Genomic DNA, 18,548 nt, shown 5'->3' with positions numbered 1-18,548 from the left:
AGTCCTCCACAAAATCCTATCTATCCAGGAGCTGAGGAGAAGTGCAAGAGAACTGGCACACTGACTAAGAAGTCCTTCTTCCAGATAATCATTGACTGTCCCAAAGTCAAGAACACTTATAAAACAGAAACACCACAGCCACCATTTTTGCAGCATTTCAAGTAGGAATAGGTCTAATGTTTGCCCCCAGAGCTTATGTTTTTTCCTACTTCTCCTCCAAAGAGGATAACCATTTCAGAAAACTATCTTCCTCAGCAACAGCAGCTTAAATCTTTATTCCAGGAAGAATTGTCGAGTGCACAAACTGTTACCAAGAGGAGAACAACTCTCTTCCTACAATTTCAGAGTTTTTCCCTTTCAACAATCCCCCTTATCACAACTGCAACATGGTCAAACAAGAGGAAGAATGACTGCACAATGACTCTGATTTAGCAACTTAGCTCTCTTCCTGCTGATCTCCCTTAACCCTCAGATGCGTACGAAGACTTACCCCAGACAGGCTTCCCAGAACCAGTCTGACTAACTGTTTCACGTATGAAAAAGAAGGGGCACAGTTGCTGTTCCGTATGTGGGCACTGCAGGCATCCAGAACGGTCCGTACAGATACACGGGCATAAATGACATCTTCACACATGCCGAGGAGTATGCTGTTGAGATGCTCTCCAAGTTTGATAGGCTAATGACAAACAAAAATGGGAGGGAGGTGAGAATCAATTTTAATTGTCACCTGCAGCACACACATACAAACAAAAGACATTCAACGTAATAAAATGACTATTCATGAGGCTTATTGCCTACATCAAATGAGTGCCAATGTGGAAGTCACCATCTAGGTGGTAAGAAGTTGCAGTTACAGTCATTGGACAATCAGCCAGGATCTAGATTTGGCTCCTACAACAGTATGGTCCCTACAAGCTGCCTGATCTGTACCATCAGGACACTGCCACTTTCCTTTCTCAAGGGCTTAATTACCAGTGAAAGGGTTTTGCTTAAAGGTCTTTGCTGTTTTTAAACACTCTGCCAGTCACGATGTCATAAAATTCAGTCCTCATTACAATCATTCTGTAAGACTCTGTCTGCCACACTACTTTTCTCTAATTCCACACTTGGATATTTTTTCACTCCAGCTGGGTCGGCATTTCCAAAGTCCAGTGCCACCACCAAACATTATCAATAAAGAAGTAAGGTCTCAAGCAGCAAAGCCACTGGTCAAAAAAACAAACATATGGTGGAGAACAATCTAGGTTTGATTGTCCTCTCCCCAACCAGTTAATCCAGCACACTGCCAGTGGAATACAACTCCACAGGGTGCGCAATGGTCAGAGATAACACCTGTTCTCAGGAGCCACCAGTACTTGAGGACTCAGCTTCCCCCTGTGCAACTGTCCCATCGCAGGGGGTTATCTACAAAGCACAAGCTCTGTCGTGTGCTTTTTGACATAGAGCATTTTAAGACAATCTTCCCACCTTTCCTGTGTTAGTGCTCCTGATTTATTTTTTAAATGGTGCCATAAATAACTCTTTTGGATCACCCTGGTATAACCAACATAGGCTTTTCCCACCTATTTTTCCAGCACTTCTTCTCCCAAATCATACAAATCATTCTTGCAGTTCAACCAAATTCCCAGCAGAGAAGCAGCCCATCAACCAACAAATGCAGACAAATAAAATACAGTGAAATTCCACACATACAAACTAACACTTAAAAGTTATGCCATACACAGCCTGTCCTTTTGCCTCTACTACCTCCACAGGTCAGAGCACCAGAACATTTGGTGGAAAATTCTGTACTTCTGCTCCCCCTTTCTTTCCAGACATACCACACCACACCATACTTTGGAAAAACACTGAGCGAGAGAAAGCATTGAGAAAGCACTTCTTCTTGCTGCATTACTATAAAACTGTTGCTACAATCTAATACTAAAGGAAGGAACAAAAACATGGAAGAAAATTCATTCCTACCTACCTTCTGCTGAACACCTATCTCAAGCCGTTCTCCTGCTACTGCTCCCTTCATCCCTTACAAGGCAGGTGAGCAAAGAAGGGGGATAACTGTCCAAGAAAACAGTGGAGTTTGGGGGACAGACATGGTAGACTACCAAGAAGTATCCCTATAACTGTCAGCATCAAATTTTGTGACTTCTGCATTCAGGAAGCTATTTCCAAAGCAGGAGGACTTAGAACCCAACTACTACTCTGGTACAGAAAATTTTAGAAACCGAGCACTTCAGCTCCCAAAGCCTTTCAAAATTTCCTTCCTTACCCTTAAACATAACGCCAATAAATAGGACTGAACCAAAACACGAAACAGAAATAGCTCAGCTCCCTGAGCTGCACAATGCTCTGTCAAATCCCTCAACACCAAGTCTCTCATTAAATGCTCTCTCTGTGCATTTCACCTACTTTTCACCCTTTTAGATAGTGCCTTCAAGCAGTTGAGCTGGGAGCAGGTGGGAGCACCCAGCCAGATGACGAATTAGGCATTCCAGACTCTTTCCACAACTAAGTGAAGGCGTTCTGCTGGGTGTGGGAGATAACCTCTTGAGCAATAACATTCAGCTCTAAGCAGTCTGCGACTGTGTCTGCAGTGGCTGACAAGTCAGTAGCAAGTCTACTCCCTCTTCCAAGCAATTCATACCCTTTTTCTTGGCCATTGTGCAAGGCAAGTATTGGCACGTGACAATTCCAGACTCACTGAAATTACAGCAGCAGAGATCACAAGCTGCTTTATTATGAGTAAATCAACAATGTTACTTAAATGTTTATTTTTATACATAAGCCTAAAACAAAACAAGTATTTTTCAGCAGCATTAACTGCTGTTTTTCCGCCTGTGACACTACAGGATAGACTAGCCCAGATATACCTACATGGAAACTGACAGACGTTCTATCAGCACCTTCTTTCTGCAAGCTAACAACAATAGTCTTACACACCACGGGGAAAAGCTCCAAGTAGAGCAAGGAAGCCACACTCTTCTGCGTCCCACGAGGACATCGTGTCATGTTAATTCACATGTTGAAGTGGTCACACTACCAAGTCTGAGACCGTGATATTAAACAAAACCAAATTCAAACTTACTTGGCTTTGAGGTACTTCATGGTCAGCTCCCCAGAAGAGTGTCATACCAAGAGAATAAATATGCACCTATAATAAAACACAAGACATTTATCAACTCAGAACAGCACAGGAAATGCAAAGCACCTTCAAAGCAGAGCAACTAACCTAGTGTCACTTTGCCTATATACTTTCTTGGCAGTTAAGCTCATCTGTATTTCAGATATTTTATTTTCTTTTGCCTGAGAGCTAGAGAAGTAAATCCTACTGCAACAAAAGGTACTGTATCTAATCAGTGCCTCTGGCCTCGCTGTTTAGCTTCACATGTTCATCTCCTAAGGAAGGCAGAATCACACGTATCTGTGTCAGCAGCGGCGCAGGGGAACAGACTGCATGGTGGTATCTAAAGCTCCTGAAACCTTTAGTCTGAAGGCAAGGCAGGCTTTAGCAGGACTCCATCAGCTGGCTACTACTGTCAAGAAATTACTAGGACTGGGATCAAAGGAAAAAATGTAATGAACACAAAAGCATTAATGCATAAAGCAGTCACCTTAATCTATCATTTGTATTTTAAGGCACAAAGGCATTAATCGTTACATTCATAATTAACAGTTAATATCAACAGCAATGATATTAATATACATCTTGAACATATTAAATCCTTCAGGACATGGAACACAATCTTCAAATATTGCAGATTTCAGACTACAAATACACACAATCCAAACAGGTCACTGTGAAAATAACAATACAGCTAAGGAACAGCAGTAAAAAAAATAAAAACAAAAAATGGTTTTTCTGGACTATGCAAGTAGCATACACTAGTGATGACTCTCTACCAGGTTATTAGTAATATATGTGTAACTTCAAGCAAGCAGCTGATTAAATTATTGTGCAGACCATGAACAACAGTTACAGGGACAGTGATAAGTTAGGGATGATTCATTTAAGGCAACCTCCTTGCCAACTAAAAGCAAAACATCTTACTTAAGTCCTAGGTATATTGACAAGATCTGTTCAGGCTCTGGAACTTCATATACAGGTTTTAAAAAGTTCCAAGTAAATCGACTGGACAAAGGTAGTGGAGTGAACAGAACCAGTGTGATGCTCATTTTCTTCTTCCCAAACTCAGTATGTAGAATTGTTAGAAATTATGTGTCTAGTACTAGCTTAAGGTTGTACATGAGAATTTATCTCTGCACTGAGAAGTCTCTTAACGTACAAAATGTGTTCACAAAGACTCAGAGGGTGATGCCAAAATGTCTTCCTGTTTAGATCAGACCGCTTGAAAGACATTATAATGTCTTTCATAACTACTACATGATAATGGCCTAACTAACATTACTGCGCTGTGCAGACTTTTAGCCAAGAACACAAGTATAATGTATGTTTACATTTCTCATGTAATAAGGAAACGTTTTCTGTTTTATGTATTCAGAAAAGCAATACACTGCTTTGGGACAGGGTAAGGAAGTAATTACTAAATACACGTAGAAGTAACCTATTATTAAAAATTGCTCTCTTAAATTCAATGGGCTTTATTCAGACAACACTGGAAATGAACACACTCCGAGAAGCACTCCAACCTTAAGCTTCTGCCATTCAGATCACTTGGCCGGCCTTTATAGCACGGCCTGAGAGTCACAGCAGGACAGAACGGCCTCCACCAGCACGCAGCAGCGATTCGCAGATTCCTCACTGGCACGCTTCAGTCCAGCTGGCGAACAAACACTGAGGATGGGAACGGGACCAGTTCATGCATTCAGATAAGCGTGCAAGAAGGTTACGCAGGTAGAGGAAAACAGAGACATGGCATTTTTGTGAGGAAGCCGGAGCAGAACCACAGAGAACTTCTTGCTCAGAAGGGAGAATGTCACCGTGGCTTTATTCTGTTCTAAAACTGAGAAGCATGTCATCCTCAGCAGCATCCTCAGCAAAAACACTATAGCACAACCTATAAGACCTCAAAACAAAGACTGTCACTACTACAAAAGATGCTACCCTACTAGCCTATCCGAAACCAGCTTTCACAAAAAAAAATAAGTTTAATAGTCTATGATGTGGTACTCCATCGTATTTCAAGTTTTAAGTGAACTTGGAGGCTTCGTAAGTACAGCATTGTGTAGTTGCTTGCAAGCCACTACTACACATAAGACAAAAATCTATCTGCTACATACCTACATACCCTTTTGGATTGTCAAGTAATACCTGCATGCATTATATCCTGTAACTCCCTCCTATTTCATACAGTTTCTCTTCAGAACCAGATCAATAACAATATTGCTGCTCGACTGGCGTTTGGCATTTCCCCTAACAAATTTCTAACTGCTTATTATGGTCTGACAGCCTTAGCTCGGGACAGAAAGTCAGGGTGTGGGGGACATGAAATCCTACACCAGCCTGTTTACAAGATTATGGCTAACTGACATTTGTGCAGCATTACATCAAGTTCCTTACCCGAGACAATGCATGCATGACAAACTAGGCAAAGATGATCTCCTGAAAAACTGTATTGTAAAAAAAAAAAAACAAAACAGGAATTTGGTAATTTCAAACGATCCATAAATAATAGGTGGTTCTGTGCAGTACTAATGGAAAACACTCATCTGTCTCTCCAGAAGAAGCAATCTTTGACTGAAGAACGTCACATGCACCCTTAAAAATTAAAGCATTTACTCAAAAAAATTGAGTTCATCTTCTTTTTACAATACTTGTAATAATTTCCACAATATATAAATCAATGCCAAATTCAATTCCCAGATTCGTCTCTTATTATAACTTCAAATGGTTTGCTAACTGCATTTCCAATTGGCTTGCAATTATATCAGGCTTGGTTTGTATTCAATTTGACCGAGTGTCTTGAAAGAACCAAAAGGGTATTCACTGAGTGACTATCATTTTGTCCAACAGTTATCACTGAATACACTGTTCCATTCGGCTAGCAAGTGAAGTCATAGCTGAAGAGCTGAATGCGACTCTGTTGTTGGCTGATCAGAGGCCAGAAGAAACAAGGCAACAAGAAAGCCCAACTTGCAGACAGGGCCTGATTTCAGAACAAGAACCAAAAGAGGAAAACACCAAAGATTTCCATGAGATGAGTCTAGCAAACTATGCTGAGATGCAACAGAACAACAAAAAAGAGGTTTAAATGGGTTTCAAATTAAGTCAGCATGTGCAAAACAAGACCTAAGAAACATGAAGTCACAACAAATAAACAGCGTACACTCCAACGCACAGTATGTTGCTAATGTGAAGGGAAACGAGCAGAAAAAAGGATGCACAGACCAGTTATTTATCAGCTCTAATATCTCCAAATAATAAAGCCATGATAAGACTCAAGTGTTTATACAATAAAATGGGAAGAAATGAAAAGAGATTGCTATTTAGAGTTGCAATTTTATGCCAGGAGTAAAATTTGTTAGTTTTGCTAGGTTATTCCCCAAGTGAGATGTTTGATATTGTTTTACCATTATTGGAGTGCTTCACCAGTGTCTCTACAGTGAAGATTAACCTCCTTTCCTTGTTCTAGGTAGTTTTTCCCTGCCATACAAGCAAGCAAATAGCCCTACAGGATCGATATCTTGGAAGCACCCAGACATGAATACCACACTGGGGGCACAGCTCTGTGATTTATCTGCCAGGCTTTAAACTGGGAACAAGAATGGGAGCAGCTCATTTTTTTCAAGTGTTTTTACCATCTCAGGGTATTGCAACAGTTCCTTTTTCACCTGCCAGTGTGGACAATACACTTGCAGAAATTAAGCAGAGTTAATTCACAAACCAGGTTAATTTATCCTAAGCCCAAAGCTTGAAGCTTCAACCTAATGCCAAGACGGAACACCGCAAGCTAAAGGGTTTTATTTAGTTTATAGGTGACTGTGTGAAGAATTTGCTTATGTAAAGCCAAAGCTTGTACATTTCCACACACAATTGTTTCCCAATACAAAAAGCAACACAACTGCTGCAGTGGAGAGGCTTGATTTTGTCATCACCCTGCAGCAAGCAGTTATATTGCTATCATGAAATAAATTTGCACATCTGTAATCAGAGAGGATTAATCAGAAGTGTGTATGTGCTGAATGCCAGTATTTGGTCATTGTTTATTGATATGCTGCCTGCTCAAGTTTACAAGCCAGAGGTCCTTCTGATGATCTCTTTCCTGAAGATAAAGAAACATCACAATGTGGCTTTAAATATTAACTGCTCTCTATTTTTTTCAAATAGAAAAAAGTACCATACTGAATGAATCCCGGCATGGAACAAAGAACACAATCAATTCTGAAGAATGTCACAAATGTGCCATTCAGAATGTTTTTTTCTGATGTTTTTCAAGGCCTGTATTGCATGTTAACTTCAGAGATTACATTAGAGACAACATTACTATCTTCAACAATGTTGTCTCTCCTGAAACAAGATAAACAATTCCAATACTATGACTGCAGAGCTTGGCAGTTGTATCCTGCTTTGCTGAATCTGATTCTTGCATTCACAAAATAAATCAACAATCAAGCAAAGAAATCAAGAATACTGCAGAGACAAAAAGGTCAGCTTAAAGCCATTTTGTGAACTCATCAACAGGAAAAGGCAGCTGCTCTCTGCCATGGGAGAGGTATCGTACCTTTTCCACGTCTGAGAGAGATGACAGAGACTGGTTCTGCAGAACCTCTGGAGCCGTGAATGCTCGCAGATCTTGTTGGGACACATTGTCGTCAGTAAACGATACGCTGCCAGATGGAAGCAACAGGAGAGACCATGGAGAAATGATGAATCCCAGAGCAGTAGGATCAGCTGTATTTGAAAGAAGAAAAGAAAAAGCCCCAAATTAACATAAAATTGTTCTGTGGCATTCCTTGATGTAATTTTATTAGCTCAAAGACAAATTGAATATCAAAATGCTTCCTTTTCCACCTGTGACGGTTCATAACCACAATAGTAACCCCAATTTTCATCACACTAAAGAGTAATATCTCTTTTTTTCTTTTTTTTTCTTTTTTTTTCTTTAGTTCTGTGCCATTATTCATATCACCAAGGTCATGAGGAGCTCGCTAAAATGTCACGGATCTCCTGTGCTCAGGTTATTTCATGTCTGAAACACAGCTGACAACTAAAATGATCAAATTCTATAATTCTGATTCTATGAAATGCTATAGGATGCATGTCATTAAGGTGAGATCCTGCATTAAGAACAGAGTTAACTGCTATCTTAATAGCACTGTTGTAGCAGCAATGATCTGAAGAGGGAAGACAAGGTTAGCAGAGAAAAGGAATACTCCATATTAAGACTAGCTGATAGGACTGGGACAAGCAGAGAAGTCTTGGGACATTACAGTTGGATCCAGCCCAAAGAAAAAAGTATTTTCAGAACTGAAAAATAAGAAAAAAAAAATTGAGACAGCAGCGGAAGCGGGCAAAGAATAAACACAATCCCTTTGTAAGATCCTCCTTTCAAATCTTAGTTTAGAACAGCAGAACAAACTGAAATTAGAGCAAAGAACACTTTCCTTTTCCATTTTCTGGAGTTAAAAGATTTTTTCTACGTTTCTAACAGTAATATAGCTCACTTTCACTGAAGGAGGCACAAGCTTTTAACGCTGTAAAAATAAAAATTAACTCTGTTTCAAAGAGTTGAGGAAACCCACATTTGATGGACAGGTCGGTCCTCCTCCTCTACATAACAAGCAACAACAGCAGAACAATTGTTTCCTACTTCAGCACCACCACTAACAACATTTTCCACTCTCCTATCAGCTCAGGATGCTCCTACAGTGCTGGTGCCCAGGCTGTTCAACTATCTTGTAATCTAGAATATTTCTAATCTCCTAGGAAACGTTTTAAATTACTGCATGCAGGTATCAGATGTTAAAGGATCTAGCAAACATCCTTCCATTCCTTCTATTCCCCTTCCTCCAAAAAGAGCCAAGGAATTGCTTCTAGGCGTCCCATATTCTCTGACGTGGGAAGCAGAACTGTATTATTAATTGGCTAGCACAATTATCCAGAAAAATGTCCAATTTTGAATTCCTGCAGCTCAAAGCTTCCCCTCCTACACCAGTGCATGCAGAAAAAATAATTTAATAGAGAAGCCACTAATACTTTTTTCAACCTAAGACTAGCACACTCAGTGTTACAAACACTCTTTAAAACCCTAAACAGAATTTTCCCTTACAAAGGAAAAGGAACCACTGAGGGCAACAAACATTCTAGAAGATTCTGCATACTCTACTTGAATTAATTATTTCAAGTTTAAACACCTGAGAGCGATTAGTAAGTGGACCTGTAAAAACTTGTGCTTTTCACTTCAAAATGTTTGTACTTAAACAGACTTTTTCTGAAAGTTTTTAGAGCTTCCATGTGAACAGAGAAGTCCCCACTCAATAGTAACTTGAAAATACTGTATTTATAAACCCAAGCCAAAAAAAGCATAGGATATATGCTGTTTTGTTACCCTGTGACTCATGTTTTTTTTCTTTATAGCAATTTGGTTACATAAAGTTTGTTACACTTTTTCTAATTCATCAGTGTGTTATGCTAAAAGCTCGTATGAAAAGCTTAGAATTCACCTTGCAGAAATGGTTTCTCCTCACTTTTTATGACATAGAAGAGAAGCTCTCAGTCTTCCTGCCTCAAGGGGACATACTTTGTTGCTCTGCCTTCATCTTCTGGATCCAAAGCAAGTAATTGCTGCAGAAGGCAGCTCTGATCACGTAGGCTAAATCAATTCAGCTCTTGTACAGAACTGCTGAGCTGCCCACGGAAACCAGCACACTTCACTGCAAGCAACAACAACAAAAAAAAACCTACCCTAAAAAATATACAAAATACAAATATAAAACCCTGCATGATGATCTTTCTCTTCTTATTCAGAGAGGATACACAGGAGCAAGAGGGTTTTCCTATCATATTAAAATAAAAAACTCAAGAGACAAAGCAATGTATGGTACTTGAACCTACCAACATCAGTATAAGACAAAGTAAATAAAACACATGGGTGAACTAACAAGTGTTGTACAAGTTTATTTCTGTTTCCAGAGCTTGTCCAGTGTCACTATTTTTCCAAATACTGAATTCATCAAGCTGTGAAAAGAAAAAAAAAAACGCACAACCAAATCACTGAAGAATTCCATTTGCTGAGCTACTTCAGCAACACGAAATGTATTTGGCCAGGAGAAAAACTTGATGCAGACATTAATCACCAGTTCTTCGACTGCAGTACATACTTTCCTTCTTCCCCACGGGGACCCCACTGACCCCTAGCTTCAAAAAGATTTAAGCCTATCATCATTTGTATCACCCATGAAAAGATACCTGTTTGATACAGTAGGAAAAATCATCAATTGTGTACAAGATGATGATTTTACTGCAGCACGTAGCAGACACACAGCACGAGGTACACAAGATTACCTCTTCAGGCACCTTCTCTCAATGTGATTTAGTTTTAACAATACTAAAATCAACACGCTTCTTCGCACGTAGTCTTGCAAATACCAGTTTAAACCTACTGTGGAGCATGCCCTTGTCCCCTACAGATGGGCAGGCTGAATTTATTGACCCACATAAAATACTTCCATCTACACTCTACAGTCTTCACGACCTGAGGCAACATGCAATGAACACAGTTAATTCTAAGATTAGAAAAGGGTCTGCTTTTGCAAAGCTTCTTTTGTTGGCACTTTTTTTAAAGCTTCCTCTTTTAGTAGCTTTTAACTCATATACTGGAGTATACTGCCTACATCACAGCTTGCTATCTACATTTAAAAGTGATGAGAATAAATCATTCTCTATTTACTTCCTTAAGGCAGCATCTGTCACAAATCAAATCAATTGCCTCAAAACTCCTGCAAATGCAAATTTATCCTGAAAATAATATTTTAAAGTTACTCTACTCTTCCACTTCACTGTTTGTGCCATAGAAAAAAGTAACAAAGACAGAATGCATCACAGAGCCAGGGACCATAACAAAACAACGGGAACTCCTTTCCAGAGATAACATTCATGTCTTCTCCTCTTCTATGCTTTCAGAAACATTTCTAAGAGCAGTGAGGGAAATCTATTGCCCAAAACACTGGGGAAAACGATATAAGAAGAGAGTTGGGCCCATCTTTCTGAAAGCTCTGCAAAAGTCAGCGTATGGCTCCCAGTCAGTTTTACATCCAGGATGTTTTCAGCCGCGCTGGTGCTGCCAGCCTTCTGAGTTCATGCACGAACTATGCAGCTTGGTAACAAAACACTTGTGAGAGCACAGTTTATCCAGCAGTGCCAAGACACAGATAAATAGTGTGGTCTACTTGAAGGGAAAAGAGTGAATTGGCTTTAAAGGCAGTAAAAACTGGAAGATTATTCAGCTACATAGCATCTGGAAAATAAAAGAAAGACTTCTAAACCTTTAAATGGTTTAACAGGATGCAAGTTGCCAAAGAAAAAAACAAAAAACAAACATTCTAAGAGAGAGCGAGTTCAGGCAGCAGTTTAAAACTGATCCATTTTACAATAGTGATGGCTGGTAACTCTGAATTCCTAAACAACAGGTAGACTTCAAGCTCTTAAAGTTGCGATTTCTCCTACTTTTTCTCCCTTAGGCCATAGCAATTAGCAAAAAATGGTAGGAAATGATGAACATTTCAACCCTTTCAGGACATCAAAAAATGTCTTAAAAGAGTCAACACCCCAAATAAACCAAAAAAAAAACCAACAACCCAAAACATACACGCACAGGATTCTCAGCATTTGCCTCTTTGCATTGCTCCCTAGCCATCACCAAGATGCAGGAGGATGGGACTGAGCAGAAAGCCTTGGCACGACATTCAACCACTGGAAACCAGCAGCACAGGGAAGAGTGGGAGGTGTACTGAAAGTTACTCTTTCCTCAGAGGACTGGAGCAAGAAATAACGTCAATGACTAGTTTCTGGGAAACCCCTGTCACTCCCAGGACTCTCCCTGCTCAGGGTAACAGCACGCCGTGCCTTACCACCACCTCAAGCACACCCTGCAGAGTTCCAGAAAGAGTGCAAGTAAAAAGCAAGACTTGCTTAGGGAAGAACAGAAACCCAGCCGAATCTAAAAGTCTGGCCTCATTCCTCCTCCTCCACTAAAGGATCAAATGTTAGCACAATGTGGAAAAAAAAACAATTTTGCAACAGTTATTGGTGAAGGCGAAAAAGAATGTACTAACACCTTCCTCCGAGGGGGTTGCTGGAAAATGAGGATTTGTTTCCTCTTATTGCCTCTTCTCTCCTGTCAACTAAAAGACTCCATTCCCTGCCCTTTTCCCCCTAAAACCAACTAGCTCTGATTACTGGAACCCACCACCAGCTTCCATCAACATGTTTCACTTTGCCTTTTTCCCTTTCATTAAACTTACCCAAGCTAAGCAGATGCAATGGCATGACTTGACAAGATTTACAGGTCCCCAAAAAACACAACTGTCTTTCCTCACATGCACTTGCAGATGGTATCGCCTTTTTTTTTTTTAACATAAATCATTCTCCGTTTATATTTCTGTGCAGAAAGCCAGCCTGTACAGTAGTTCTGTCTTCACTCAGCCTGACTTTCTATTATCAAAAAGGTTTCCTCCACTTCTCTTCCTCATCTCCCCCTCCGAACACACATTTCTCTAGAAACACAAGGTGTGACTACTTTTAGAACCCAGGAAACACTGTAACACAGGAGTGGCCTAAGCCACCAAGTCTTTGCCACTTTGAAGTTTTGATAAACTCTCTCCAGTTCAACCTCTTAAATTAAAAGAATGCCTGGCTTACTATTCTGAACACCGGAGAGCACAGCACCTACATGCTCGCCTCCGAGATGCTTCACTTCAAAGCCTTGTTCCTTTGACTTCATGCAGCACTGAATGCAAGATACAGCATGTCTGAAACAGCTGATACACCCTCTGAACAACAAAATAGTTATTGCAGATAATTAAACAGATGTAAGAGAAGGGCAGGTCTGGTATCGGCGTTTTCAAACCTCCAGATTAATTTCAACTTCACTACAACTGATGTCAGAACTGCAACCAGGAGTACTGGATTGTCTTTCTCCTCCATTTAACAGCTTATAACATGCTGACAAGACAGCTACCAGAGTTGATCTTCTAAATCAGTGATCAGCAACTGGGCATTTCCATCTAATTTTTCACTGCTTACAATGACTACAATCAAATTTTTAAGTATTTTAATGGGTTCAACAATTTTTAGAACTGTAAGTACAAATAAGCATAAAAACATGCACATCTATGGATCAGTCACTGAATTCGACGTGGTGTGACCTGTGATTAAGAATGTAAAACATGGAATTTTATTATGTACTTATTTATTCAGTGCTTTGATGGATAAATAGACAGACGCACCAAGAGACAAGTATAAATCAACAAGTCACTAAATCTGTCACAGAGGCTTGCCTAAGCAATTTTCCCTAATTTCCTGAAACTAGTTTAAATAACAAATGAATTGAAGAACACTTTCTCAGTTGGTGGAACAAGAGCAAGAATTCCCAACTTCAAAATTCTACCAGGATTTAATAAATAAATACATAAATGGTTGCTTGGGTTGGCAATTCCTTTAAGTGTGTGGTTGCTGGACTGGTGTAGGAGGCTTCCAATAGAAGCCAAGTTAAGTGACGGCAATTTCCATGGCCGTTTTGTCCTCCTGATTTCAAAACAGTTGGACCATGCTGCTGAACTGTTTTTTGTTGTTGATGCTGCTTTAAAATAAAGAAACTTAATATAGAAAATATTTATCAAAGCTTAGATCTAGTTACAAAACAACATTATCAGGGGATCCAGAGCGATACAAGAGCAAGAAAAGACCATCCCTGAGACTGATCAGAGTCAAGCCTGTGGTGAACTTGCCAAAACTCAGAGCTTGCCTGTGTTGCCCTCTGCCCAGGAGTGGCTGGTCAGTTCTGAAAAACTGCCAGTCTGACTTCTGCCACTGAACAGCTCTTTTGTGCTCTCTGTATGTCTAAAATTTAACTGGAAAGCTGGATTTCCCTAGGATCCTCCATATGCTGCAAGTCCTCCACAAAGAGCAAATGAAATTGAGTCAGACAAGAAAGCCCACAGGAAGCTTTGCATTCTCAAATGCATGTGTTGCTCTGCAACATATCTCTACAAGCCAGCACAGAAACTGATATTCAAGATGACCAAACAAGATGTCTATATTTTTTTTCCTTAGCAAAGCCAAATCTTCATTAAAGACTGGTTATCTTAATCTTGCTGGGAGGAATTAAGTTGTTTTTGTCAACCATTGTTACATTGTAAAGCTCTTTCATTTAGGTGTCTTTTAAAGAGCATTTTACCACAGGGCTATACCCCAGGTTAATTAATAGCATGCGACTGAAAATAGTTTGCTGAACTAGCAGAACAACTCAGTAAAACACCTTCATATCCCAAAAGAGACAGAATCTTCTGGCACTGATTTTATCTGAAGCTGTGTTTTGGTATTCACTGATAGGAAGCAAGACCAGAAACTTCTGCCATCTTAGCCAGTCTTGACTGGCAAACACTCCCCTACCTTAAAAGCATATACCATAAGTCCTGGGGCAGATTTCCATTTTGTGCTCTCATCTTTCAGTACTTGTCCCTCCAAAGGAGGGCTGCCTGTGTTCTCATTCTCAACACTTCCTTGAAGCCTTCACAGTAATTATAACTCTTCTGCACTACTCAAGCTAAGAACAGATGAGCTCCTGTTTTCACTGGAGACCTCTTTTAAGTCTACACTTCTTAAGTAGTTTCTCTGCTATGCATTTAGGGTACTGGCTTCTTTCAGGTGGACTTCAAGATGGAGCTCATGGTGTTGATTCTCAAGTATGAACCTGTAATCTTTCAAGATGCTCTTTAGTCCAAGTCTCCCACAGACTCACCAACTCACTGTCTTAAAATGGTTTCCACAGAGATGCAACAGAGAAAAAGAAAGAAGACACCAGCTTTCCCTTTAATTTCATGATTATGATCTTAAGTAAATCTTGTTCAGATATCAAGTACTGTATGAAAGTTTCTGCCAATATGTGCCTTCTTTTGAGTTCTGTGAACTATTCAGAGATCATACATATATCCATGTATGAGATAGACCTAGTGTCTGACTAGACATTTTCTAAAGCATATCTTAAAAAAAAACACAAAAAAACCAATTTACAGTTTCAGCAAGATTATACATTCAAGCCAATCCTATGCAAAATTACAACAGAATTTTCCCTCAATAATCAAGATACATCTCTTGCATAGTAATGTGGCAAAAACAATAGCCATTTTCAAAGTGAGAACTTGCGATTTTTCCTGAATCAAGTTAAATACTCATACATATGGATGCCTAGATAGAACGAGATGACAGCCCCACACGTTTTCTCAAGTGCTAGATGCATCATCGAAACGCATGTTCTGTCTGAGGTCAGGTCACCTAAGTCCAAAACTTCATAAAAATGGGGAGAAAAAAAATGGTGGGTGGGTGAGCAATGCGCTTAAGGACTTGCAGATTATAAAAAAGGGAAGGAAAACCTAAGGGAGAAAAGGGCACCATACTTAGATCAAATGCTAGAACAGATGATCGTTAGCAACACTGCAGATGCTCAACTTAAAACCTACTACTTTGGGGGAGGTAGGAAGAAGAGAGATTTACTTCTAACTCCTGGAAAGCAAAACATGCACTCACATTCCTCTCAGTATCTATACCTGGATCGCTAAACCCACTCTGGGAAGTGACTCCTGATCATCTGCTCAAGTTTTCAGTGGTTCACCTTCACCTCACTCAGGACTAAATCACTTCAGAGCAAACTGGTCATGACAGCACTATACTATGCTGTACAGTATACTACAACAGATTGCTCCAATGGCCTCAGAGGTATTTTTTTTTTTTTTTAATGTTTCCATCTCTTTTCTAAGTGTCTAGAACAATGCAGAGACTATGTGGTAGTTTCCTACCAAAGTAAAGTTGTCACCACGTGAAACCATGTGTTCTGTGTCCTGACAGAACATGAAGGAATGGCTGAAAACAGCCTCAGGGTTGAGGTGCACCTAGGAGCAATTTATTATGTGGGTTTAGAGTCAACGAAGAACAAGAGAGTGTATTACAGGTAAACATAACCAAGATGTTTCCATTCCATATATCCCTCCTTTAAAATGCTTACCTTTTCTGAATAGCTCTTGAAGGCTTTCTGCACTTTGATTCAAAATAGCCCATATTTCTTCTTCTTGCAGTGGCCCGCCCCGAACCTCCAGTGCCTCAGCCAGTGACACATGCATGTTACCTGGGAAATAAGACACAACCCATTTAAGAGTGCTTAACAGCTATTTTCTCCTTGTATGCAGCACTCATGTAGTAATAAACAATTTTCAACTCAGTCACAAAAAGTCTCTGATATTAACAGAACTCAGCAGATACACACAGTAAGGCCCACCTGCTCTTAGGCAGATGAGAAAAAGGTTAAGACAACAACGATCCATATTAATATGATAGGCCACTAAACCAGTACATCCAATAACCTGTCATTAGTCCTTATATTATTAACAAGAGTTTGCTCTGTTTTAAAAAAAAATGACAATTAATAGCTACAGCTGATTTGCATTAATAGTCCTATTAAAATGATTCTGAAAAGCCTAAGTAAGATCAGCTGCTGTTAGAAAAGGAAGCTTTTGTGACAGATTTTCATTTTTCATGACCAAACAATATGAAGCACAGCCTGCAAACATACAAGCAAGCTGTGGGTCTGACAGGTATCTTATGTTCAGCTTCTGTGTACACGTAACAAAGTGAAGGAAAACCATACAACTGCTTCACATACAACTGGCACAGAGTGCTGCTCTATTATGCATACCAGGGAATTCTGGATTTCACGGTGGTGTCTCAGATTTCATTAGGTAGCTCTAGAATCAAACTGCATTACTCGAGCTACGAGACCTAGACTTGTAGAGACTAGAAATACATGACTCCCAAAGGGAACAGAAAATATTTAGCACAGAAGGTGCTAAATATTGTAAATAAAATATGCTGAACACAACACCACTACCAAAAATCTTCCCCAAATACTTCCCTACCACTCCCTCTTCCCAGTCCTGCAAAATGCTGATTATTTTCAGCTGTGATTAAACAATAGCACGGGCTGTTCTGCAGGCAATATAAACCATTTGCCTATTTAACACCACTACTGAGCCCATAAGTATGTCTGCTCAATCTCCCAAATACATTACATCAACAGGACAAGAATTGTACATAAAGCAGTTTCTAGATCACAAGGGCAAGTCAATGAATATCCATCCAGCTACAAAGGCCTCAGCTGTAGCATGGTAAGCCAGAAGATCCGCTTGTACAAAGCCAGCAGTAGCTTGGCTGAAAGAAAAAAAAACAAATAAATTCAAATTGATTTTGAAAGCCCAAGTGGAATAGAGCAAAACTTCAGTCCCTACCAATACAGTCACGTGCAAAACACTTCGAGTTGGGATTTGAGTGGGACTCTAAGGATTCTAAGGAGAATTCTCTAACTATTTTTCTAACTTTCCTTCCTCAAGAAGATCAACAAAACCAAGAAATTTTGTAACTCTTCTTCCTCTAGAAAGATCTGTGACTTTTTTTTCCCCCATGTTTTTTGTTTTCCCCTGCTCCGCCAGAGCCCCAAGCGCACTGGACTTGGTCCAGCTGCCATTATTCCTGTGGGCCTGAAAACTTCCAAAGCTGTTTGCTCATATTGCAAGGCAATGAAAGCAAAAATCCATAGAGGTTACTTGACCTTACTAGTCCTCAGAAAGAATAAGGAAACAATGTTGTGATTTCTGCCCTTCCCTTCAAGTTTGTGCTGACCTATTTATGGTCTTTGGTTACCCTGGAAATGACCAGAAGAAAACATGGTCTGAAACTGCATTTTCTATTCGCTGCAGGCACTGTGCACCATAATCCCACACTCTCTGTGGATTTTACACAAGGAGAAAGTGGCAATTTGTAGGAATGGTAGGCTTTACAGTGCACAGTTCTTCTGAATTTGCCGTCTCCTCAGATGCTAGGACCCTGCAATAGTGTCCGGCCTGTTGTGAATACAGAAGCTGGAGTGCTGAGTGCTCAATACACTCATAACCTTTTCATTTAGGTCAATGCTTCAAAGTTCTGATACACTGCAACATGCTGACAGCATTGAGTCACTTATACAGGGGCAAATCATACAAAGCTTTTGTAAAAAAACCCTATCAAACTGTTCAGACTGCTACCTTCACCTCCTTCAGTCATTGTGTTTTTCAGACTATCAGGCGGACTGGCAAAAAGCATCCAGCTGCACCGGGAAAGTTCTCTTCACAAGGTGAGAAGCCAGGGCACAGTCGTGATCCCCAGGCACGTCAAAGGACTCAGTGCTATGAACTCTGCATGAACCAGGGAGGCGTGGATCCTACACCCACCCAAAAACCATGCGAGGTCCCAGCAACATGTGCGAGGCACCATGCATGCTGCAGGAAGTGCAACATTGTGTAGGAAGACGGCGGACACATGAGAACAGGTGACACTGGAGAAGCATACACAC

General features: G+C 40.1%; 1 protein-coding gene across 7 annotated transcripts in view; it reads right to left on the bottom strand.

Annotated features, from left to right (window-relative positions):
- The window catches only part of PTPN13 (protein tyrosine phosphatase non-receptor type 13), a 114,634-nt gene that overhangs the window by 74,958 nt on the left and 21,128 nt on the right, over positions 1-18,548 (bottom strand). For all 7 annotated transcript variants that reach the window (XM_080591676.1, XM_080591678.1, XM_080591675.1 and 4 more), the window contains 4 exons: positions 16,173-16,292; positions 7,674-7,843; positions 3,080-3,145; positions 491-676 (listed from right to left, as the gene is read on the bottom strand). In XM_080591676.1, the coding sequence (XP_080447802.1) occupies positions 491-676; positions 3,080-3,145; positions 7,674-7,843; positions 16,173-16,287 (537 nt within the window). In that variant the 5' untranslated portion in view covers positions 16,288-16,292. Of the gene's footprint in view, positions 1-490; positions 677-3,079; positions 3,146-7,673; positions 7,844-16,172; positions 16,293-18,548 lie in introns of those variants that run through there.

This window comes from Anser brachyrhynchus (assembly GCF_964034855.1).
Source record: "Anser brachyrhynchus genome assembly, chromosome: 4".
Classification (NCBI taxonomy): Eukaryota; Metazoa; Chordata; class Aves; order Anseriformes; family Anatidae; genus Anser; species Anser brachyrhynchus.
This window is presented reverse-complemented; position numbering and strand designations above follow the sequence as displayed.